This window comes from Centrocercus urophasianus, unplaced genomic scaffold, assembly GCF_019232065.1.
Source record: "Centrocercus urophasianus isolate 14NV4802_14NV808 unplaced genomic scaffold, USGS_Curo_1.0 seq_17, whole genome shotgun sequence".
Taxonomy (NCBI): Eukaryota; Metazoa; Chordata; class Aves; order Galliformes; family Phasianidae; genus Centrocercus; species Centrocercus urophasianus.
The window spans coordinates 18,639,742-18,664,820 of NW_024884722.1; the positions used below are offsets into that span (position 1 = coordinate 18,639,742).

At 49.0% G+C, this 25,079-nt stretch overlaps 2 protein-coding genes across 2 annotated transcripts; both read right to left on the reverse strand.

Annotated features, from left to right (window-relative positions):
• Nucleotides 1–1,331: 1,331 nt before the first annotated feature.
• ELOVL3 (ELOVL fatty acid elongase 3) lies at nt 1,332–5,483 on the reverse strand. Its single transcript, XM_042818811.1, has 4 exons — nt 5,421–5,483; nt 2,943–3,074; nt 2,366–2,517; nt 1,332–1,753 (listed from the first exon to the last, which is right to left on the reverse strand). The coding sequence occupies exons 1-4, from the start codon at nt 5,471–5,473 to the stop codon at nt 1,332–1,334; spliced, it is 759 nt and encodes a 252-aa protein (XP_042674745.1). The 5' UTR covers nt 5,474–5,483.
• Nucleotides 5,484–16,841: 11,358 nt separating this feature from the next.
• Nucleotides 16,842–21,768, reverse strand: LOC122160237 (2-hydroxyacylsphingosine 1-beta-galactosyltransferase-like). Its single transcript, XM_042818601.1, has 5 exons — nt 20,932–21,768; nt 18,617–18,756; nt 18,408–18,484; nt 17,782–18,001; nt 16,842–17,218 (listed from the first exon to the last, which is right to left on the reverse strand). The coding sequence occupies exons 1-5, from the start codon at nt 21,766–21,768 to the stop codon at nt 16,903–16,905; spliced, it is 1,590 nt and encodes a 529-aa protein (XP_042674535.1). The 3' UTR covers nt 16,842–16,902.
• Nucleotides 21,769–25,079: the final 3,311 nt, after the last annotated feature.

Here is a 25,079-nt window from a genome sequence, read left to right on the forward strand (position 1 = left end):
ACAGATAACTCTCTGAGTAAAGATACCCAATGGGCTTTGCCCCCACCCAACATCCCACCTACATCATGTTTTAAAGCTCTCTCGAGATTGTAGAATGTGACACAGCATCAGAAGCCTTAAAAAATCCACTTCAGTGGCAGCCAGGGCTCTCCTTCCCCACATCCTTACCTGCCATGGGAGCAAAGCAGATTACTTTGTCCGGGCTCTGTACGCTTGTGCTACTCATCACCTCTTTGCTCTTTTTGCAGTGCAAATGGAACACTCTGGGTGTCTCTGTGCCTGCTGAGCCAGGTGTGAGGCGTGCTGCTGCCACAAGCCAGCCAAGGCTCGCCTCTGCTAGAGCCCTTCCGTGGCGAGGGCAGCTGTGTGCAGGGACAGAGGGCCTCAACGTGGGGAGGGATCTGGGGAGCTGCAGGCAGTGGTGGAAACGCCCCACGGAGAGACAGAGCCTGTGGTGCCGTGCTGTGGCTGAGCAAGCAGGATGCAGGGAGAAATTAGTGCTTCCCACACCACTCAGAACAAAGGCATCAAATAAACAAACCCACACACAACAGCATTTATTTTAGTCATTTTCAGGCATCACCATTGCCATTTCCAATGCACCCAGAGAGGAGTTCTCAGACCCTTCTGCCTCCCACCCATGGGTCTGTCCCTTGGCAGGGCCCGCAGCAACACCTGGTCTTACTCAGAGCCCAGGCAGCAGCTGTCCCAGTCAGCCTGCTCAGCACTCTCATGGTAATAACCACCAACATTCAAGTGATTCATTGTGTGACTCTAGGTGTAGCCTTATGGGAGGTGATGTTTGAACCTGTATCAGCATGCCAAGCATTTATGGCAGATTGGGTAAGGCTAAATGCCTGGGCTCAGCTCAGAGGTCTGTGTTACTTCTCAGCTGTACATTCTGTGCTCTGCAAACAGTTGTGGAGAGAAGACTTGCAGCCACTCATTGCTTTCCTTGTATTAAGCAGAGAGGGGTCTTCATCGCCAGCAGAACCAAGAACAGCAGATGAGCTAGAGCATGGTTCCTTCCCTCTCTGACAGAGTGAGCCCAAAACTAGGCAGCATCATATGGGCCAGGAGCTGGACCAAAGGAGTCTCCAGTTCTGCCTCCCTCCTCCTTGCATTGCACATGGCAACCTATGCCTCACTTTGGCAAGTCCCCATTGGGAGGGAAACATGCCAAAGGCCAATGCACGAGTTAACCTGAAGGCTTTCATCCACAGGGACCTTCACCACCCCCCATCCCATCGGGTACCTGAGCTCAACCCAGAAATGAATAGTTCCCCTTTCCCTCACCTGCCTCCCAGCTTCCACCTCCTCCCTCCCCAGTTTTATTCTCCCTTCAATTTCTGAGTGCTCGTCAGGTAAGACTTGGAGAAGAACTTACAGAAGAGCACCAAATAACTAAGGTACATTAGCAATGAAAAGGAAATGCTAGGCCAACTGCAAAGGCAGACCTCATCCTCCTTCCAGAAGATGAGCAAGATGCACAATATTACACCTACTGCCATCTGCAGAATCTGTGAAAAGGTGATTGCCATGGCAATCCAGAGGGGTAACCGGAAGCCCGCTGCTCGCACGGTGTAGTAGGAGTACATGACAGTATGGATAGTGAGGTTTAGGGTGATGAACCAGCCGCCACCTGACAACATCTCCTTGTAGCAGTACCAGGAATAGATGAGCGTGAGAATGTGGTGGTACCAGTGGAGGAATATGAGCTTCTGTTTCCGGAGAACAATGAACACGGTGTCACCTTGGTTGGAGGAGAGGTGCATCATCAGTCAGGCAAATCACAGAAGTTATGCAAGCCTCCAGGTGAAACAGAATGAGAGAGCTGTAATGCTACAGTTATTACCTGGCTTGAGCCCACCAAGACTAGCTTCATGTCAAATTTGCCCATACAGGCACCTGCTGTTCACAGGGGATAAACTTCCTACTGACAGTTTCAACCCCTCTTTGTGTTTCTGCAAGCAATTCTGCTCCTAACAGACTTGACACTTGCCAATGGAAGTGTTGCCACAAACACTTCAACAGGCTCCTGCTATAGAAAAGAAAGCTCTTGCAGGTTTGATGCAAAAAAACCCCATGGGGCTGCACTTGTGTCCCAGCACTCCCCTATCTGCTGCTGTCTTCCCACTGCAGAACAGCCCATTGGCTTGAGAAGGTGAAACCAGTGTAAGAACATCAGGCTGTACCCCTGCAGAAAGACTGCACATCATCTAGATTGAGAAACAGGAAGCAAGAAGAGTGAGTGACGTGCAAGGCAAAACAGTCCTGTTCTCTGACAGAGTCCTGTGAAGAAAAGCCTGCTCATAAAAGCAAAGGAGTTCTGAATATGTTGCAAAAGGAGAGATTTCAGACTCACCCAGTTCCAGGACTTTGCTCAGTATAAATAAATAGACCCATAGCTTGCAGATGGGGTCAACATAAAAGAGTTGATTGCACACTGACTGTTTAAATCCCACAGTAGTCAGCATGAAGACCATGTGCTTCCAGGTGCGATGGGCCCCAACGGCGCTGCAAGAAAACCAAAGGAGATCTGAAAGCTGTGTCCAGTTCACCCTCAGAAGGCTTCTTTGCTATCAGTTTGTACATTTCATGACATCTCCAAACAGACTGTGATCAGTCATTCCAAGCCAATTTGTGCTCAAAGGCAGAGGTGCTCCTCTACAGCCAGGGCCTAGCAAGGCAGGAGGCTTGCTCAGTGCTCCCTCACCAGGCCGAAGACATGTGGAGATGAGGGCAACGTTGGCAATGTGAAGTCTACTTAATCACAGAGCACAGACTGTGGCTTTCTCGTGGTCTCTGTAGGAAACCAGTACCAAAAGACTAGACTGTTCAAAACCAAGTATTCTAGACTGATCATTACATCTTGCATGGCAAAATAAATAAACAAACCAGAGCTAGAACTTGTCAGGTAGAGCCAGGCTGAGAGTTCTTACCTGAATAAGGCCAGCCCCAGGGACCAGAGGGCCAGTGGCATGCGCAGATTGTAGCCTCTCCTGTCCTTCATTAAATATTGGACTCCAAAGATCAGAATCACATAAGCTACAGAAAAAAGGAAGGTGTTATACCTGCAAGAAGAGAAAGAGCAGTTAGGGAAAGAGCCAGGCTGAGTTCCTCTTTGCAGTGGAGTTCTGTGGCCCCAGCAAAGTTCTCAACAAAAAATAAAAGAATAAAACATCGCCCATTCTTGTGTAAGTGTTGGGTTTGGTCACAGGAAGCTTCTCCTGGCAGTGAGTGAGGAGGAATCCTGGGATCACAGGTGAGAGCAGGAGCTGCTCCAGCAAGCAGGCCCCTGTGGGACAAGGACATGACAACCTGCAAGCAGGATCCCGAGCAGACAGGTTGATGTGTTTTGTTGCTTTGTGCACCTGTGCATTGGGCAAAGGAACCAGTTGCAGTGCGGAGGCTGAGCAGGGCTGTCCCCCTACGGGCTCCACCATGCAGTGGGATGAGAAAGCAGTGGGAAGAGAACCAAACAGAGCAGAGGACCTGGAGCTGAAACACGGCCCTAACAGCACAGCTCTCACACACAGGGTGAGCAGCAGATTCCGATGGCCCAGTACAAAACCAAGCCCTCGACTGCTCTGCAGGAGCAGATTCGGCAGCCCGGTGCTCTGGGATGAGTGTTCCTTCCACCACTTTGCTGAGCTCACCGCAACGGAGCTCTCTGAGCAGGCGACCCCAAGCACTGCAGAGAGCCCTGCTCCACCTCCCAGCTGCTTGCCAAGAAAGTGCAGAAGGGCAAAAGAGATTTGCAACTATTCCAGGAGCCATTACTTAATCAAGCGTCTTTAAAAGCTAGTCCTTAGCAAAGAGCTGGGGCGCATCTGCAGGAGCTAATCCTGCAATCGTTACGCTGGGGCAGGGATGAAGAGCAAAGCACCACCTGGTTTGACCTCAGGCGCTACTGGAGCATAAACGGCTGTTTAAGCAAGCTGCGGTGACCTGACTTCAATCCCAGCAGTGTGTCAGCACCGAGGGGCTCCGCTGAAGGGGCCCGGGCTGCCGCCCTGCCCTTCCAGCCCGTGCTCCGGTGGTCTCAGTGCTAACAAACTCCTGCCCGCGGGCTCAGGAGCCCAGCCCCAGCCAGCAGAGCCGTTGGCGAGCCATTCTCCACGCAGCAGCGCCGCAGATGCAGCCGGCGACTTGCTGAGGTCCCCAGCCCTCCTCACTACAGGTCCGGGACTGTCCCCTCCCGGCTTCCCCTGCTCGCTACACGCCAGCCTGTCCCCTCAGACACTCGGTGTGCCGTCCCCCAGGGCCAAGTGCCGCCGTAACAACACATGGAGAACAGACTGGCTCCCAGCCCCGCCAGGTCTCCACTCGAGCCACAGCTGCACCGGGCTCCTCGTGGCTGGGAGTCACCGCGTGTAAAAGCGAAAAAAGAAGTCAGAAAGGCTTCCTCTGGCTGAGAACAACTCCCTTTTCTCCTGGAGCTCGGGAGCTAAACAGGCTGTCCTCTCCGAAATACAAAATTGCACAAGAGCCAAACATTGCTACAAAGAAGGTAGCAATTACTGTTTGTAGTCACAGAGAGTTAAGCTGAGAACACCTCGAGTAAATGCAAAGCCACCTTCTTGCTGCAAATTCGTTTAGGTAAGAGCCATCCCTTTGCTCCTGAAAGTGAAAAGCAGTAGGAAGCCAGAGTGAAATGTGGACAGGTTCTGAGGAAAGTACAGCAAATCAGTTACACACTGGAAGAAAGAAGGCGACTTGTAGGGGTTTCCCCTGCAGTGAACAGGAAACACTGAGGAGGTGCATTTATTAAAGGTATTATGAGGACAAGAAAACTGTGGGCAGCAGAGAGAAAAGCAAGTGAGATCTGCCCCTTGCTCTTCAAAAGGTAGAAAAATTTCAGAACAAGATGTAACTGAGCTCGATGTATTTCTTTATTGTTCAGCTGACTTCTGAGTGAATGCACAAATGGGTAAAGCAAATTTTCCAAACAGGAAGAATTAGTTTAAGCAAGAGCTCCATATAAGAAGAGGAGGCTACTCTTCAACATCTTCTTTAAATCCAGCAGAGCAATTGCCCATCGAATAATGTTTATGACATCAAGCCACTGGGGATATTCTTGAGGAACAAGCTTGGCTATTCAGGCTGAGAGTGCAGGCACCAAATTATTCGACAGCAGCATTTTGCTGCAGGTTAGGGATTCAGCCTCACTGCAAACACAGGAGCTTGCGCTAGCAGATGTTTTTCATTCTCACACAGCAGCTCGGTCAGATAGGGACATCTTCCAACGCAGGTCAGGACCCACAGCCCCTTTTCCCAATAGTTTCGGGCCATAATTTCCACTTTCTCCTTCCAGCCCTCCCCCGCCAGCCCCAGCTGCTCTGTCTCATCCCCACACGGCAGCCGAGACGCGCCCCAGCCCCTGTTCCTGTTCCTACGGCATCGCACCCAGCGCTCACCAGTTCTCCCCGATCCACCTGATCGCCTCCCGCTCGTTAAAGCTCTGCTCCATGACCTCCAGCGCCGACGGGTTAAAGCCCAGCACCGCGCCGCACGGTCCCGCAGCTGTCCGCACCGAGCCGAACCCAGGCACCGCCCCGGGACCGCCCCCGCCCGTCCGTCGTCGCCTGGGGCTGCTCGGCGGCGCGGAGCGGGGCACCTGCTGCTGGCCTGCGCTATGCAGGTAAGTTTCGGGGTTAGTAGGCATAATGCGCTGAACACAGCACGCCTAGCTGTGCCTCCAGACGCCGCTCCTTCAGGCTCCTGTGTTTCACCCGACTTCCACCTGGACGCCCATCACTGGGGTGGCCACCAGGCGCTCAGCTCTGTGCCATGCACACACCCCGCTGGTGGCACTTGCAGTCGAACACCGTACAGACACGGAGCTCCAGGGCACCTGAGCCCTCTTCTCTCTGCCAGACGCTCAAAGTCTTCACAGTTTCTCAGGGCGTTGTCTGAAAACTGAAACATCATTTAAAAAGCTAGGTTGCCAAGATTCAGCATTTTCTCAGCAGGTGTAAAGGCTGGTTACATCTTTGCAATGGAGGGCTTGCTAAACTTCAATCTGTTGCACCCACAGAACTAACAATCCAGGATTTATCTGTCCAGAAACACAGCCAAAATCAGTCCTTATGATCAGTTCTCTCTTGCTTTCAAGAGCTGCTGTTTTTAAATCTGCAGTTAGCTGCTGTGCTGCAAGGTCAGGGCATTGGACGTAGTGCTCTCTGCCCTGCTGCTGTCATCAGCTTCTGCTCATGACCTCATGTTGTGGGGGAAAGCTAGTAACAGGAAAGAGCAACACTTGGTCAGTGCTTGGATAACCAGCATCCTGGACAACCTTGTGATCTAGCACACAGGCACTCTTCTCTTTGTTGTTATCCCCACCTCTTCCTCTTCTTTCCTGCCCGAGTGACAATTGCTTGCCTTTTGTCTCTTGCCGATTAAGAGATCATCATTACCATGCCTGGAAGTGGACTTCGGATAACAAAGCATCTGTGAAAACTTGCTCAGTTAAAAAGAGGCTCAGGTCTTCTTCTAACTCATGGAGATACAAGTATAAACCTTGTGCATCAGTGAGGCCAGCAAGTGGGTCTGTTGAGGGGTTTGCTTCTCACTGGTCACTGAGTCCCAGCCACATGCCACCTGCCCACTTATCAAGACTCAGTAGACCAGAGCCAAGCACCACCTTCCTGGTTCAAATGCCTTCTTCCCTGAGCTGGAAACTCCAAGGTAAGATAATAATTTCACCTCCAACCAAGGCTCCATAAATAAAGTAGTAGGAAAAATTCTGCCTTTCTTTAGAAGGCACAAACCACAATGGCTTTTGTTAAGAGGCTTCAAGCCTACTTCAACAGGGAGGTGCCTGTAACACTTGTAGAGAACAGCTGGGCAGAAAAGCCAGCCTTTTTACAGAAAGGCTCAAAATAAGGTTTTGGCAGAAAAAAACAAAACAAAAACAAAAAAAAAAACCAGCACAGCTGCTTCTTCTAACAGGAAGGAAACGTTTGTCTGGATGAGAGATTTGCTCTCTGTTCTATCGGGCAGAAAGAGTCTGGCACAGGAATGAAAATCCCGTTTCATTTTGCACCATCCTGACTTATTCCCCTCTTTCCAAAGGACTTGTAGGTTATTCAGGAAAGTCAGCTTACAGGTTTCTGATCAGCAGTGGTTTTGCCATACTGTGAAGGAAAACAACCATTGCAGAGTTTCATCCCCCTCACCTCACGCTCTCTTCCCTTCCTTCTCTTTGTGCCCTTGGCAGAACCAAGCTGCAATTCTCTGCTCGGCTGTTCTGCACTCCAATCTTTAGCAGCTCTAGTCAAATTCTACTAATTTTTATTTATTTGTTGAAGAAAGCAACGTTACAGAAAAGAAACATCTTGCCTGACCTGAAAGGACACAGCAGAGAACACCATGCATCAACACACTGCAATCAGGGCCCGTGCCAGAGAACCCCCAGCCCTTACATTTCCTGCTCCACTTGGGTCACTCCAAGAAGCTGCCTGGGTTGGGTGTTGCCATCCTTTCCCTCTGGCAGCAGTGATCTCAGCCATCTTTAGTGGAGTGTGGGTGATGCAGTGGTTTCTAAAGCAGCCTGCCTATGAGCTGAAGAGGGAACATTACCAGGTCCAGACCTCTTGTATGTTTCAGTAACCATAAAATCATTAAGGTCGGAGAAGATCATCTAGTCCACCTAGTGCCCACTAACCACGTCCCTCAGTGCCACATCTCCAAGTTTCTTGAATGCCCCTGGGGATGGTGACTCCGCCATTTCCCTGGGCAGCCTGTTCCTGCACATTACCACTCTTTCTGAAGTTTTTTCTTAATATCCAACCAGAACATCCCCTGGCACAACTTGAGGCCATTCCCCCTCATTCTATCATTATTACCTGGGAGCAGAGACTGACTCCCACCTCACCACAACCTCTTTTCAGGGAGCTGTAGAGTATGATAATGTCTCCCCTGAGCCTCCTCTTATGCAGATTGAACAATCGCAGTTCCCTCTGCAATACCCTTCTCTAAACCTGCTCCAGGGCCTCAGTGTCTTTCTTTTTAGTGAGTTCCTGAGGTGTGGCCTCAGCAGAGCTGAATACAGGGTATGATCACCTACACTCTTTCTGATACAAGACAGGCTGCCAAGATGGCCACCTAGGCACACTGTTGGCTCATGTTCAGCCAGCTGTCAATTAGCACTTCCAAGTAGCACTCTTTTCCTCTGAGCAGCTTGACAGCCACTCTGCCCCTCCCCTGTAGCGTCACATAAGGTTGCTGTGAGCGAAGTGCAGTGCACAGCACTTGGTCTTGCTCATATGACTGGCCTCAGCCCATTGATCCAGCCTATCCAGATCCCTCCATAGGGCCTTCCTACTCCCAGGCAGAGGGACACATCCCCCCAACTTGGTGTCATCTGCAAACTTACTGAAGGTACACTCAATCCCCTTGTCCAGATCATCAATAAAAATATTAAACAGGGCTGGTCCCAGTACTGACACCTGGGGACCACCACTTGTGACCGGTCACAAGTATGATAATGTCTCCATGGATTTAACTCCATTCAATACCACAATCTGGGTCTGGCTTTCCAGTCAGTTTTTTACCTGACCAAACCATGGGAACACCCACTTCTCCAGGAATACTGTGGGAAACAGAGTCAAAGTCTTTGCTGAAGTCTAGGTAGTCCCACACATATTGTGAGATTACATTCAAGGTGCAAACACTTGACGTTTTTATAGAACATACCATAAAATAGTACCATAAAATTGAGCTAAGAGCCAGAGATCTCCAAATAACCAACGCTTCTGCTTTCTGCCAAGGATTAAAACCAGCAATAAAATTACTTGCATAAGAGTGGCAGGACTGGATATTAGTACTCACTGCTGGAAATAGTCTCAACCCAACAGATTTAATTGCCTTGTGCCGTTGTCCCAGCTCCTAGAAAGCAGCATGTTGGTGCCACAGCTTCCCAGGTTCTCAGTACTACTCCTGCAGCCAGTCTTCCTTGTCTATTTCCTCCCATCTGTTAGAAAAAGCTGCATACTGTGTGCCCTGTTAAGGAGCATGATTCCACTGGGACAAAACTGCTCAGAAAGCCAAGAAACAATGGAGGAGGCTGACACAGTCATGTCTTCCAAACAGCCTTCACCAAAGCCAGCAAATAAAAACTTTGGACTCATGTATGGTCCTGACAAAATATTCAGTAGAACAATTCAGTAGGATTTTCAGTAAATACAGATTTGTTCCAAGTTCACAGGGAAGAAACATGCAGTGAGGACCATTATAAGTAACTATATGTTGTAGCTTTGCACTTGGTTGTAACATTAGAAGTAACTATATGTTATAGCTTTGCACTTGGTTGTGAAGAATTCTCAGGTTCTGGACTTAAATTATTATTTCATCTTTATAGATTAAATCCATGTTGAACAAGGTGAACAAAATCCAAGGTGAACAAAAATTATATATATCATACAGATCTCCGAAGACGCCACATTTTGGAGTAAACCAGCATCTAGCTCCCTTGTAAATGTTCCAGGAAGGCAAAGTGAATGCAAAGCACGTCAAATCACAGCATGCACTGCATGCTGTCACTGACAGAAAACACTGAGAATTGATTCCTGAAACTCCCTCTAATCTAATTTCTTCTCCATCATCAGTTTGGTCCTGCTGTCGTTCCACAGGCCACAGTGACAGAAGATGCTGGAGGAATCACCCTGAGAGCAAGGCTAACATTCACTGATGCCCACATAATCCTACAATGCTGATATGCAATGAGTCCGCCTGCAGCTCCGATCTAGCACGCAGGTATTCGAGCACCAGAGCCCATGAGAGCATTGTCTGCAGCAAGATCCTCTTTGGCCGTTAGAGGGGAGCAAAAGACCAGAAATGCATAGGGAGGCACGGCAAGCAAGAGCAGGTAGAAGGCTGGTCCTTCCTGAGCTCTTCTGCCCTGAGAGCAGCAGGGACCTCAGGCCCCAGGAGAGAAGAGGATCCCCGCCCCCCACAAGCAGACCCTCTCTGCCCTGCTTCTCCACTCTCTTTCTAGTGGCATTTCCTCACAAGTCACCCAAATGGGCACTTGGGATGCACACTGATGCAGTGGGAGGCTCATACAGCTTCTGCACAGTAACAGAGGAAGTAGTCCTCCCTTGCAGCTCCCTGCACAGTGCTGACCAGTAGACACGACGAGCCGCAGTTCAGCCTAAAGGTCTCCTTCTCATGGCAACATGCCACTGTATCAAGTAGATCTGTATGTGACCCTCACTGCGTTTTAGCATGGCCCTTCTGAAGGATGTGCACAATAACAACAAAGGTTGGAGGTCTGAGAACAGTTTTGCAGAGAACTAGCCAAGTGTTGCCTCCTTGATACAGGTGTTCTCCAAAAAACTGTGGTGGGAAACATGCTAGGCTGGACTTCCTCCTCCTGCCATGCAAGAGTGCTTCCCTGGCAGGACAGAACAATGCAGATCCACAGAATGGGAGGAGAAGGTTCAGCAGAAGTCACCCTTTGGAGTCCTTACAAGTGCTCCAAGTTATTTCTTATTCCCTGACCAAGTTACTCCTACCACTGCAGAGCACTCCAAAATTAATGTCAAGGATAGCTAATCTCCCAAGGGTTAAACACAAAAGTAATGGTGATGTCGCTTAACCTAAAGATGCCATTATCTGCAGTCCCTCTCTGCACAAATGCCATCAGAGCAGCTTCTCTGCTCCGAATTAAAGGTTATGGGTTGCAAATCCCTCATGAAACACTGACTCTGAAAATCATCTCAACGGAGTGCTCCTCCTGGTGGCACGGCAGCGGTTACCATCCATGTTACTTTCTCTTAAAACCTGCTAGTAGTCTGGCGGCACTTGTAAATAGAGTAAAAAAAGTGAAGTGAGTGAGCCAGTGAGATTTTGCCTGGAGTTGCTGTGCTTTTAAACTTAATTCTGGAAACAACAGCTGAATGCATATTCAGAATCCACAGAACTTCAGATTCCCAGAAAGTTGGTCAGTTTAATTCATCACTGTCAAATTTTCACAGCTGGAAATTCAAAGAAGGGAGGACATCAGGTAGGTCTGACTGCCTTAAAAACAGGGCAAGCTTGTGAGCCAAAATTCCTGTTGAAGGACTCTTGATCAAGATTCTTAGCATGCTTTAAGCAACCTGATCAGCTGCACCTTTATTGCAGAACTCTCAGAACAGAGGCTGAGTGGAAAGAATTCAGGAGTGCATCAGTTGTGTTTTGTGAACTGCTCAATAGAAAGACTTGACATTCAGTTTTTGTTTAAAGCACTGAGCGTGTTCTGGATGAAAAGATTAAAATGAACTACATCACAATGACAGGTTAATTAACCAAACCTCCTTGTCACATGCTGCCTATATTGTTTACAGTGTATGCCTTGCATTCTCAAAGACTAAACACAAAACCTTCTCTTTGGCAGAGCTCAGAGTATTCCTCTGTGTCACTTGCACAGCCAGATGTAGCCCACAGCCCTGCCAGCCCCTCTCTACTTCTCCATCTAGGCATTTCCCTGGCTAGAATCCCAAATCTTGCACTGCTCCTGCTTGAACTGAGACTGTGCCTCCTAAAGCATGGCACAAAGGTCTCTGAAGCAGAACTCCAGCTGAAGACTTCACCCAACTCATGTTTTCATGAGAGGCACAGTTTAACCTGTAGTGCTTTCAACAAAAGTTCACCAATCTTTTTTCAATTCTTCATTCACTTTTCAAACAATGGACATTAGATACATACCCATTAAGATTACATATCCACTAAGGCTTTGCTTTTCCCCACTCCTTCCAGCTTCTTGTTCTCTGATTTGATACATACAAAAAAGCCACCTTGTTTTCTTTAAACTACTGTTAATTGATTCCACACACCACCTTGGGCACAATTACCTCTACACAGCTGAGAAGTGTCACTCTGGTTTTCCAGGACTTCCAGTAACAGAAGCAATCTCTACACTGCAAATCTTCTATTGAGTGTTAGTGATCTTCACATCAGAACATACTTCAGTCTTGTAACAGCCTACCTTACAGAAGGAGACAGGGATTAGACAGCAGCAGCACTATTCCAATTCTATTCTATTAAATAATAAATAGGCCTTCTATTAAATAATAATTCCGAATTTCTCCTCCAGAGGATCACCACACAGTTGGAACTACTATTGCTAAGACTACTTGCAAGAAGCCAAGAAGGGAACAACCCAGTTGCACCCCACCTGAAATCTCTAAAAGCAGCAGTGGAGTAGCGTGATTGGTAAGCAGATTCAGCTGGATGGTGGGAAGCATGAGAGCAGCCTGATTCTGATGTTTTAGGGATAACAAAGACTCTAATTGCTTTTCTTTATTATTCTGAAACTAAATACCCAGATAGCCAAACAGCTAAATCCACAACCTAACTAATGTTTGTGCCTATTACTCAGCAGCCATACAAAGGGGCTTCCCAGGAATTTGCTTCAGCTCAGACAAACCTGGCAGCTGGTTTGAAGAGGCCACTGAGAGGAGAAGGAGGGGGAATGGAAGGAGGGACAAAGTTAGAAAGAACAAGGAGCAAAACCTTTGTAGCTATTAGAGTGCAGTTCCTTCTTCCATTCAGAAGGGAGCATGATGTTTCTGTATCACACCATTGCTTGGCTTCAGGCCTGGAAACCCCCAGTATGCTGTTGCTGCGTGTCTGCTGAGGAGAAACCCTGTGCCTCCATGCCTGTTGCTGGCAGCTTGCCTCTGTGCTCCATTCTGTCAGGGCTGGTGTTGGCTCCGTGCCTCCCTCACCACCCTGGCCTGTCCTCTGTGCACAGTGAGGGATGGCACTGCTGGGGAGCGCAGCACTTCATTTTGGAGCTGACATCATGGGGACATAGCTGAGATGAGCTATACCGCCTTAGCTTAAAGCACCCAGTCCCTATGGCACAGCCAATTAGACCCACCACTGAAATCCAGCTGGAACCTCCACAGAAACTTCCCTCCTCAAATGAATTACGTTTGGGAAACTAGTGCTGATGTGAGAACCTCCCACAGGCTGCCTACAGGCACCAGGAGTGCTGCTGAAGGTGACCAAGCCCTGCCGTGCAGCACCCCCTATGGTCTTGATCCTCAGACTGGCACTGCTAGGAGCAGACACCCACAGAGCATGGGCTCAGTGCATCACTCCAGGCTGGGGAACACAGCTCGGTGCTTCTCAGTGTCCCACTCTCCCTGGGCCATTCTCCTCCACACACTCACACCTGCTGCTTGCATAGATGCTCCCCAGGCCTGGCCAGACGGGCACAGAAAGAGCCACAAATTGATTGAAAGGAGGAGAACTCTGCCCTCTGTGCTGTGGGAGTCGGTGATCCTGGAGGAGAACTTATTGTGGTGGATAAGATAGCTGTAAATAACTGTAATGGGGAAGAAAAGGGAAGCACTGCCGTATCCTCAAGAGGATTAATGAAGGGCATAGGGACAACCAGGGAGGGGCCCACAGGCAGATCCTGCCCTTGGTGAGCAAGTGGCTGTGGCTGGGCTGGACCAGGCTCACACACCAGCCAAAGGGAAGGTTTGCTGGCACACAGGTACAAGGAAACTCCCTCATCTCTTGCTCATTGCTCACTGCCATTTAATGATGGGATGAGTCAAAATCTTGGAGCCTTCAAGGAGCCATCCTGGACGCTTTCCTCCCACAGTTGCTGTGATTTCACACTTGCCTGCAGAGGGAGACGGTTCCCCCTTATTAGCCAAATTTTGTTGACACAATTTGGTGCCATCACCTTCCCAGACTGGAAAAACCAGCCGAGGAGCTGATGTGGTAGCTTTGGGCTGAGGATAGGCTCTCCTGTTGGGATGCTGACATGGAAGGCACACCAGGACCCTCCTGCATACAAAGCACCGGGACTGATCAGCACTACTTTATGAGCTGCTTGCAAATCCTGCTGTGCTCCTTCACATCTGCCTGTCCACAGCCCAGTCTGACCCTGGAAAACACATTCATTTGAAGTCCCAAGGTGCCTGCAAGTGAGGCCTGGTGGACTCACAGGGCCACCTGTCCCAGAGCAGAGCAGGATCCCCATATGGCTGGATGAACTCGAAAAGCTTCAGAAGTGTTTTCCCTGTGCCTCCCTGCCCACAGAGCCCTGGCAGGAGTTTGCGGGCAAAGATGAGACTGCCAGCACTCCAGCTGGGCTCCCTGTGAACCAGCAGAGGTGGGTGAAGGCAGAAGAGGACTCGGCTTTGGGAAAGTATTGAGTCATATCCTACTTCTCCTCAAGGGGGAAAAAACAGGGGGAGGATTTGTTGCCTGTTTGGTGTTCTTGTGTATGGCAGAGTAGGGCACACAGCAGCCAAGAAGCACCATATCCAGAGAGGAGGAACCAGGGCTGTCTGACGGGCAGAGCTCACCCCATTCATTCCCCAGCACAGGTTTTGGCCCTACCTGTATGTGTGACAGGCTGCTCATTATTGGTAATTGAACTTAATAACCAGCTGAAAGCAGTGTTGTACTTTCCCTCTGTTTTCAACACTGAAAGATTAATGTGGAGAAGTCCAAACAGACAAAGCTGTGCCTTTAGCAGGAACACAGAATAGTTCAGGAACTTAGGAATAAAGCTGGAAAGCTAGAGAGTCCTCATCTTTGATAGATAAATCCAAATACCTGCAGAGAACCACCCCATTACTCATAGAATAACTCCTGGCCATTTCCAAATTCATACACTGCTCTCCCTGGGGACGGCTCTCTGGGGTACATTCTGTATGGCCACTGCCTGCTCATGAGGTCCTTGTGCAGGGGGTTGTGCTTTACTTCATTAAAAGTAGCTTTCTCACTGAATTGTTGAAATGTCTTTTCATATGCATATTTTAACGCCCTGGCTGAACATGCTTCCTGTCTCTGCTGTATGTTTGGAAGTGAGAGTAGTCATGAAAAGCTTAAGGACATCACTATAGCAGACAACACGCTGGTGGTGCCATACTTTTATTTTACTGCCTTGAATCTCCTTCTGAATCTGCAATCAGCAAGAAGGCAGCGTTGCTAGAAAGCTGGAAAACAATCTTCAGGCTTTTGTAAAACTGCACAGTCCTTGGGCCATAAAATTCTCCCTACTCTTTCACTTGCAAGCAAAACAAAGTGCAATTCTCCAGCCCCCAGCAGGCCTTTGTGCCCCTATTGATGACAACAAAGCCACCACAGAGCAGCCTGCAGCCACACTGCAGAAATGGCACCAATATATTTCTCCCCAGAAAACACCAACCTTGAAATTTAAACTTGGAGGCAGAAAGGTGCCACGTAGCCAGTGGTTCCACCACCCATGCACACTCCGCTATTTGTTATAGCAGCTCGTCTTGCTCTATTATCCCCCACTGGGAACAATTGCATTCCATGTCCCAGTCTCAAAGCCACATAGGCCTTGCTTTGTAGCAGCCCAGCAGGTCGCCAAGCCCATGACTGCCTGCCGTCAGCCTTGGGTACCCCAGGAGCTGTCAGAAATTTCAGGAAGAACAGCAGCAGTGTAGGGTCACAGCCTGTTCTCACTCACCCTAGACAGGAATGGTGTCTGAAACTTCTACTGCAGCCCTGCTGCATGCTGAGAGCTGGGGAGGGAAGGCAGCACTGCCAAGTGTCAAAGAAGCACCGAGTCAGAGCTGGGCAATGCCCCAACCCTGGGCATCCCTGGAACCCAGCCAAACCGCTGCTCACTAGGTTACACACTGTGCTGCACCTCAGCTGGAATGAGAAACACACACAGAGGCAATCAGGAGCAGAGCCTGGAAATGCCAGCAAGGGCAGACGTGGCAGTGAGGTTACTCTCCAGCTTGCGGCAGCTCTGCAGAGCCCTCAGCATAGGGCATCACCAGCAGGGCTGTGAGCCAGTGCTGTGGGAAGGTTGTGCAACTGCACCCAGGTGTGGGTTTGCCTCAGAGCCCTGAGTGAGTAAAAACACGTGGGTATCACTCCACACCACATCCCTGATGGGAACAAGAGCGTGTCTGCTCACGTTGAAATGAGAGGGACATTTTCTTCAGAATGAGCAGAGGTCATTGCTTCTGTGAACAGCCTGTGCATGGCCCACTGCCTGCGTGCAGCTCCACAAGCTACTGGCTGATCTTCCTGTGGCCCAGGCACACACGTCTGCTCCAAATTCTTCTTTTCCTACAGGGTTAGAGGTTCCACAGTCAAGGATGTGTTACAGGTGGAGCAGAGTAGGCAGTATGAGAGCTGTGGGAAGGCCAAGATAAGCTGCTGACAGCTGTCAGTAGGGGCCCAGAAGTACATAGAGGAGTGGCAGTGGTGACAAAAAGGGAAAAAACAAGGCTCAGGGACTCGCATTAAACCAAGACTGGAGCACCGCTACATGGAGGAAAGAACATAACTTTATTTAAAAAAAAAAAATAATAATTTAGCTCAAATACAAAGAAGATTGCCAAGGGTTGAAAGAAGCAGGAAGAACGATATTTACCCCCAGAACTTTGAACAGACCGATTTCATTCTCTTTTGAACAATACTTCCAGTGCCCCTCCCTGCCCACAGCTCTGCTCAGGTCCTCACCTGAATGAAGGAATCCTGGCTCTCAGGGCTCCTAGTAACAAGCCAGAGGAGAAACAGAACCAGCCTTAAACCAAACGCTATTCCTACCTCCAGAGTTACCACAGAGATGCAGAAAGAGAGAAGAGCAACACCAGCATCTAAACCAACGCGCAATAAGAAGGGAACAGCTCACGCTCCTCCCTAGAAGTCTCCCTACCCATGCCCCACTCCCAGCATCCTGGCCAAGTACTTCCACCCATGCCTGAATTCACATCCCCGCCCACCAGTGCAGTACACAGAGGTGTGCACATCGGCCTTCGCAACAGTCCTCCCTCCCCCCTGCTCTTCTCATCCAGACCTGCTCATCTCTCGCCTCTCGCTGTGCCTGCGTGCCATACATTTCTTGGCATGGCAGCAGCACGTTTCACACTGAAGGGATGTGCCCTAGAACACACTGAGCCACTATTGCAATTTCTTCTGTTCTGTGAAGTGGCCTCTCACACAATTGCCATTCTGATAGACAGGGCTGGCCGCCTTCCTCCTGCACCACACCACAGACTTGTAGAGGACAAATGCCATGCTGGCCAGGCACAGTAGGAGGAGAGCCAAGATGTCCAGGCAGAAGTACTCGTACAAGGAGAGGTCGTAGACAGCAGGGCGGAGGTACGGTGCCCCGTCATGACGGAGGATGTACTCCAGCCAGTACACTGTCCTGTTGAGAGCGTGCATCGGTGTGTCCAGGTGCAGAGCAGAGATGAGTTTAGCTGCTTTTCTGTAGCTGCAAGGGAAGAAGACAAGAAATCATTGTTCTGACAGGGGCTTCAGAGCTGAGAAGTGGCCTGATCCATCCAGCGGTGCTTTCGATGAGCAGGTGTTTCCTTGGGCCAGAGGCGCATTTCCTCCATGATTTTCTTTGTATCTGCTGTGAAAGCCATTCTGATGGCAGAGAGCATGTTACACGTTAGCAAGGCTCCCTTAGTTCAAGTTCCTCAGTAGGGGGGCTGCTGAGTGACTGCAGGCAGATCGTAGGTGTCTAAGGTCAGCCTGTGCCAGTATACCTTGTCCAGCACCAGTCACATCTGGTGACCGAGCCAAATCCTTCAGCCTGCCAACTGCTAACACCCTAGCTACTTACTCTGAGGTCAGTAGTAGGGGCTCCTAACAGCTGATTTAAAAAATTATGATAATAAAGATCTTGGATGGCACTTTAACCACTATTTGCTTCTGTCATATTAGGCGGTGAGTGCACTGTGTCACAGTGCCACAGCAAATCTCAGAAAGGCACCAGCCCCTGCACACAATCATCACCAAGGATGAGCTCGATGCACCCGAACACCTTACCTGGGGTCAGTGATAACCGTGACAACAGCCTGGTAAAGCTCCTCTTCTGTCACACTGTTCCAGTCCATGAGGATACCCATGCCCTTCGCCTGCACTCTGGTCATGATGTCAAACTGATCTCCATAGAATGGGAACCCCACCACTGGCACACCGTGATAAATGGCCTCAAATATTCCATTCATCCCACAGTGACTGACGAAGGCTTTCACATTGGAATGGCCTGCAGGCAGAGAAACAGCAGCAGGTCAGTGCCTTCTGCACCAAAACAGGGCTATCAGTGGCTTCTTCAAGGCACACAGTTTCTGTGCGCTTAGTGAAAGCCAAGCATGCTGAGCAGAGAGATTGAACATTAATCTCTCCTGCCCAAAACTTGCTGGACACAGCCAAGAGGAGGTGGGAGATAGCAGCCGAGGTACAGCTTCAAAGCAGGTGTTAGACGAAGATCAGGTGTTAGGCTTAACACCTGATCTTAAGGTGTTAGGCTTACAGATGGTACATGCAACAAGTGAGAGATTTTGACCCATACAGATGCTGTTTTCCTTGTACGTCTTTGCTGTAGTTTGGACATGTTGCTAGTGGCATACAAGTACACACATATACACACACACACACACACCTTGCCTTACCTAGCAGGTCATTTTGGGGCAGCCAGTCCATCATCAGTGTGTTCTCACCCAGGTTTCTTGGCTTCTGTCCGAAATATCTGTAGGGTGAAGTCAAGAACAAGATGGGAAAAGACACACATGCAATTACAAATTCAATCAGATCAAGAGAGGGAAAGGAAACTGTGATTTTCATCCAACTGAAGTTATAAGGAAGCCCTTGCCCTCCTCACCTCCACACCACCCGCTGTGGGAGGCGGGCAAACGCGCCAGCCATCTTTTCCACCAGGTCAGTGGGACGAGCTCGGATCCCAATGCCAAAGGAGACGACAACAACACCTGCATCTGCTGCTTCCACCCAGAGACGCAGATCCTGTGGGTAAAACACACACAGATGCCTTGAAATCTTATTGGAGAAAGGCTCTCCCCCCTGCTTCCTCTGCCAGTGGAGAACAGCCTATGGAAAAGATGAAGCCAAATCCATCTCTTTTTAACTGGGGAAGCAAGGAAACTAGGAGACATCAGCCAGTACAACTGCTGTGAAGCAGATGAAACATTCTCCTATATGCTCTGCTGGGCACCTCTTGCTATGGATTCTGTCTGCTTTCAAGTTCCCCGTGTACCAGCTCACCATCAGAGGCATTTTAGGGAAGTTTCTCAAATTGTCTTTGAATATGATACTTTCTTGAAACAAACAAACAACACATTGTCTAAGAACATGAAGGGTAAAAAGAACACAAAAACTCACCCTGTTTTTAAGAAAACAATTAAACCAGAATTTTTTACTAGCAGTACCTACAATGTTGAGTATCATAGGTATATAGGAGTTACAAAGCAGATTTTAGTGTTACTCTCTGGGGATGTTTGCCCTTTCTCAGGTACTTTGGGACTTGAGCCTTTCTTTGCAGAAGAGCTCTAAACCCCACCAGCAGCCAAGAATCACGATGATTTCAAAAAGGGGCTTTGGTTTCTCACTTCTCTTGAATCCCATGTTTCCTTTTGAGTAATACAACCACTAGAACTGTTAAGGAAGAGGAAGTACTAGCTTGGCTTTGCTGGATAGCACTTCAGTGACTCACGAGGCAGAGGATTACACTGTCCATTATAGTTAGGCCTTCACATCTGGCTTTCAGAAATAGTATTAAAGTTGCTAAGGGAAGTATGATTGACCACCAAAGATGCTTAACTCTCAAATACATATCTATATTCCACTGTGCCCTAATTAAAGGAACTCTCTGCCACAATGTTTCAGATGAGGAAATAAATTCTTTAATTACATAACCCAGCTCCTGCAGAGATGGGAAATATCTTAAGCTACACCTAGATCTACCAAGGGCCTCTCTCCTGTTGCCATCCCATAACCTGGGTATCAACCTGCCCACATGCCTGCTGCCACCTACCACCTGGCTCTGGACCTATCTCCATCACTCTTCCCTTTGGGTGCCCTGGGCTCTGGAAGTCATGAAGCACATGAGTAATGCCACAGCAAACAACTCCCTTCTTTATAAGGCAGGCGTGTATGCGTCCAGATTGGACCAAGCTAATGTTTTGCAAGATCTGCAGGGCAGTCACTCTCTGACACAGATTTTGGAGCATCCTACATGAATTGCATTACCTGCACGCTGTGTCACACTGGAAAGGGTAATGTGCAGCCATACTTATCTCAAAGACTTCTGATTCAAAGTACCCAATCTCATTTCCTCCTTTTAACTTCAAAAAGGGAATCCACAGTCACAACTAAAGCTGCCATCAGAGACCTTCACAGGCATTTAATCAGGTGAAACTTGAATCTTATCTCTATTTCAGTCTATCAGTTGGGACAGCAGGACAACCCAACTGCCTCAGTGCTATTATCCAAGCCTATTTCCCCACACTGTTTGTAAAAGTGGTAAAGCAATGAGAGGAATGGGAGACAGGTCCTTCTCCATTCCAATGCTGTCCTTCATTTGGAGGCTTTATGGGTTTGTCCTTCTTAATTTATTACTGGGGATAGAGAGGTACAGATCAGGGAAAGCCTCTGGGATGCCTGGGGAGTTTTCCTCAGGGCTGGCACTTAGAAAAGAGAGAACAATACATCTTGGTTTTGTATACTTTGGGACTCCACAGTGAATTTGATAAGAAAATAAACACAGCTCTCTGCTATTTCTTAGGGCTACCTGCTTGTAGGCAGAAATATCTTGTGAGAAACTGGATTAAGGAAGAAATTCTGGATTCATTTAAGGCAGTGATGAAGCAACAAAGACTGATTGTTCTTCCTACTTCCTCTTAAAACGTAAGAACAATTTACTTGTGAACTACTTCCAAAGAAAATACTGCCATTACAGGACACATCGTTTTACACTGATAACACAGCTGACTCCTTCTTCAAGACAGACAACTTAACTCAGTACCCTTCCTGCAGACCCACAGTCCTCAGTGCTCCCAGTCTCCTTACTGCACACTGGCACCAAAACAGCCTCACAGCACTTACATAGCTCTACATCAGATTTGAACCAAGTATCTCCCCAGCTTAATAGGCAACCATGGCTCAAAGCTTTCCTGCACTTACCACTGGAAGAGGCTTTGCAGGCTCAGCAAGGATGCCTCCTGTGAAAATGACATGGGGGAGTGTTGGCCGTGGAAAGTCCAGCACTACATCATTACAGAGGAAGAAGAGGCTTGATCCATGGACAAGATCTAGCATGGATATCTTGGGCTCCACCCCATGCTTCTCCATGAGATGTTCAAACTTGGGGAGGATGACCAGCTTTGTAGCCACACGAGTGATCACGTAGACCAGGAGATTCCAAGTCCTACCAAAGAAGCTCATCCTGTCAGTCATCAGGGAGTTGAACTCAGGGACATAGGCAACAGGGGAAGTGGCACCAATCTCTGCTGGAAACCAGAAGCCAGTGGAGATCACAGCATATTTGACACCGAGGATATGAGCCAGGATAAAGCCACACATCTCATTGGGATCCACCAGCAGCAGGTCAAAGTGCTCATGCCGCAGTTTCTGCAGGAGGGTAGAGTTTCCCAGCACAAGGTCACAGTTTTCCAAGTACTTCTCCAAAAAGGAGAACATCTCCAGAGAGGTCATCTTCCCTTGGAAGACACGCTTTATCTTCTCCTGCACCCACGCATCTGCGCTCTGTGTGCTGAAGATGCCCCAGTATCTCTGCACGCGGAAGGCAGGCAGGTGGGCTTCTACTTCCCGAGCCTCATGGAGCAGCAGCACGGGGTCATGGCCCCGCTCAGTCAGTGCCTCTGCCACACGCATGAAGACTCGTAAGTGGCTGTCAAAGACGATGGTGGGCATGATCAGCAGCTTGGCACAGCGGCATGGCTCCAGGCTGAATGCAGCCAATAGGAAGAGAAAAGCAGCGGGGCACGGTAATGCCTTCATCTTCTTCACTGCAAGGAAAGACACGTGCCATTTATATGGTATGAAAGGCTCAGCCACACGCTTGGACAGCTAACAACTGAGACTACAGCTGCAATCCAGAAGCTCCTAAGGTGGGAGAGGGGAGCAGCGGGGATTTCACTAAAGGGAGGAGAAAGGAAAGAAAGCACAAATAAAACCAACAAAAATGTCAGATACTAGGGTGTACAACATGTGTTTTCCCGAAATTCAGAGCCTCTTTTCTGTGCCCAAGAATAGGTGGGCTGACTACAGAGAGGAGCAATCAGAAGGGCCCTGTGGAGTCACAGCACCAGCTAGGGCACCTGCAGCTCCATCCTTGTTCATCACTACAGGATCAGCACAGCTGAATTTCATTTCTATTTCTGCCTGCCTCCGAGACCTTAGTGGCCATGCAAGCTCTCCAGGAGGCCTGCACAGCCCAGCCAGACAGCATACTCTGCCTTTATCATTGCAAATCACCATGCTTGGTGCAGAAAGGGCAGGAGAGAGCCCAGCAGGACTAAGGTAAAAACATCAACCTCAGAAAGTACAGAAGGGGTCTGGGTGGAGAGCTGCCCCCTCCCCAGTGATGGATCAGCTGTGGGAAATCAGTGGAAAAGGCTGGAAAGATGAAACAGGTGCTGGAATATCCATGCAGTGGGAAAGAGCAACCCCTGAAAGCAGTCCCAGAGACAACGTGCAACACCCAGGGCACACTGACGCCCCTTAGTCACACTCCTACAGCTGTCACCCCATTCCCAGTTTAGTGAAACACACAGCATTTCTCTTGTGTAAGGGGTGTTGCTACATCACTGGAAGCAAATGCGCCTCACCCACACCTCATATTATTTTGGGAGAAGAATTACATGATAATTATTTGGGAACAGTCAGAAGCAGAGCCGTGTCCTGAGGACCCAGTTCAGACTTGCTGGGAAGGGGGTGGGGAAGGAGTTACAGTGGGAACAACTGTAAGTGGATGTAGGACAGCCTCACACACTAAGCCCCTAAGGGGCTACGGGGATGTGGTGAAGCAAAATGGGAACCAAGAGAAGCACCATAAGAAAAGCATCCCATCCCTCTGCTAGCAGGAACAGGCTGGCCAAAGCCAGCAGCACGGCTGCAGGCCCTGGGGCACCTCTCTGCACTGCCTGTGCCCAGAGAGGCACCTGTAGGCATTGGTACAGCCCAGCCCTCTGGTTGCATGAGCACAACTCCCAGAGCCACTGCTGGATTCAGATCAAATGGTCTTCAGCAAGAAACCACCAAACTGTGGGTTTCTGGAGTGCAATCCTGCTGGGGGTGTTTTCTCTGCTTCTGTGGTGTGGAAGTGTTGAGTTAGGGGCTGAAAAATGTGAGAAATAACAATGAAAGGAAAGGGAAAGGTTTGTGAGGAGGCAAAATACACCCTTCCCTTTGCATGACAAATGTTCAGCAAAATCACACAAACTGCACAGTTATCACTAAGAGCCCAGGATGCTTCCATTCGGGCTGAGATCAGCTCTGTGCTGTGCACTATGTTTGACAGGGAAGGACTTCAGCATTAATGGAATATATTATCAGTGTAACTGAAGCAACCAACAGCCACAGCTCTGAAGACAGATGATTCTTTTTGGGTGCTTTGTATCAGGCTGAAGCACTAAAACCTTCAGCAGCAATCAGTCCAGGTAGATGCCCACAAAGAAAGGGTGATGAGCAAATATCCCGTAGCAAGAAAGCTGTGCTGTACACCTCTCCTTACCCCTCTAGTATTTTCTATTGCCTGGTTCCTGCCTAGGAGTGGGAAACCCAAATGCACAGGGCTCCATTATTTCTTCCTCTGCTTTGTAGTCTCCACCTCAGTCTTGTCCACAGTAAGAAGAAGTATTTTTCCCTGTAAACTTCTCAGGAATTAACAAAGCACCAACAGAAATCTTCACCTGAGTGCTCTAAACTCCTAGAACAGGAAATCAAAGTTTGCCTCATCTGCTAGGTGTAATCAGAGAAAACAGCAGTATTTGCCACCACCAGGCTGATGGCAGCCACTCAGTTGTGACTAATGGATGGAAACACAAGTCCCATGCAGGCAGGCAGCTCAGAGCAGCACAGCTGCTGCAGGACAGCACTGTGCTACCAGTGGGAGCTGCCCTGGGAAATCTCTGGTGAAAACCTAGAAGATACAGTGCTGAACAAAGCCTTGTCTTGTTCTGTTGTTGTTGTTGTTGTTTTTATAATGCTGTTCACCTGCAGAATGAGCAGTGTGCAACGGGTCTGCTCAGAGCAATGAACTTTCCTGGTGTTTTCCGTTTGACATTCTCACAGCAGCCACAAGAAGTTCCAAGAGTAAGCAAAGCCCACATCTCCTAAAGATCAGAGGGAAAATCATACCAGCAACCAAGCTAACAGAGCAACCAATGCCTTGCACCACTTCCACACAACAGCATCAGAAGCTCATCAGAAGCCCCTCCTATTTTGGATGGAATGATGCAGTCCTGAATCAGGTTAGAACTTTTAGGACCTGGGGCCATTTCCAACAGCATTCCTGGGTCATTGAGGTGGTACAAAGGAAGCTGTGAAGGCATGGTGGGAATCTGTGAGCCAGCAGCAAGTTGGCAGCCTGTAGCTCACAGCAGGGAACATTGGCACCAAAGAGAACAGATGATCCTTAACAACCAGGAGGACAAATTAAAGTCTGTGTGTCAGTTTATCAGGGCATCTGGAAACACACTGCTCTGAGAACTCAGACTGCCCAGTGGTGCCCAGCAGCATACCTTTGCTTTCCCTCTGACCATACACTAAACCTGCCCATGTGATGGGATAGGTTTTCCCACTCCATATGCACAGACTTCCCAGGTGCCTCCTGCCGGGGTTGGAGCCGCTCTGTAGCACTGCCTGCTTCACCAGCAGGCTTGTAGGAAGGCTCTCCTCTTGTTTGCAACATGGTTGCAAGACCAGAAGCAGCTGAGATGAGGCTCTTTGAAAGCATCAGGGACAGCCAGCCAGAGCAGTTCCCAAATATTCACGTGAGCCACATCTTATAAGCACACATAACAGCTCGGTGCACGCTTTGGGCTAAAAGAGGGTTGTAGGATGCACAGGTTGAACAGGTTCCCAAGGTTGCAGAGGGAAGCAGAGGGCCAGGAGAGCAGAGAGCTTCAGAGGAGAGGTCAGAGGGATGGGAGGAGTGAAAGCCTACCCAGCACTGCTCTGTCATTTCGGCTCCGTGCTTTGGAGGAGCACCACATTAAAAGGAAGAAGTCATTAAGCATCCCTGGAGGTTGTGCAACCTGTGTAGGAAGCACCTGGGATTGATAAAGCCATGCCAGACAAGTTGGGCC

Excerpts from the sequence above, each read along its gene's own strand:
- ELOVL3 (XM_042818811.1), bottom strand. The coding sequence starts at position 5,473 with ATGGAGCAGAGCTTTAACGAGCGGGAGGCGATCAGGTGGATCGGGGAG. Across the intron at positions 2,518-2,942 it reads CTGGGGCTGGCCTTATTCAG|CGCCGTTGGGGCCCATCGCA; the intron begins GTAAGAACTCTC and ends GTTTTCTTGCAG. Across the intron at positions 1,754-2,365 it reads GAGCAAAGTCCTGGAACTGG|GTGACACCGTGTTCATTGTT; the intron begins GTGAGTCTGAAA and ends CCTCCAACCAAG.
- LOC122160237 (XM_042818601.1), bottom strand. The coding sequence starts at position 21,768 with ATGAAGGCATTACCGTGCCCCGCTGCTTTTCTCTTCCTATTGGCTGCA. Across the intron at positions 18,757-20,931 it reads CTGCAAAGCCTCTTCCAGTG|GATCTGCGTCTCTGGGTGGA; the intron begins GTAAGTGCAGGA and ends TTTTACCCACAG. Across the intron at positions 18,485-18,616 it reads CCACAGCGGGTGGTGTGGAG|ATATTTCGGACAGAAGCCAA; the intron begins GTGAGGAGGGCA and ends TTCACCCTACAG.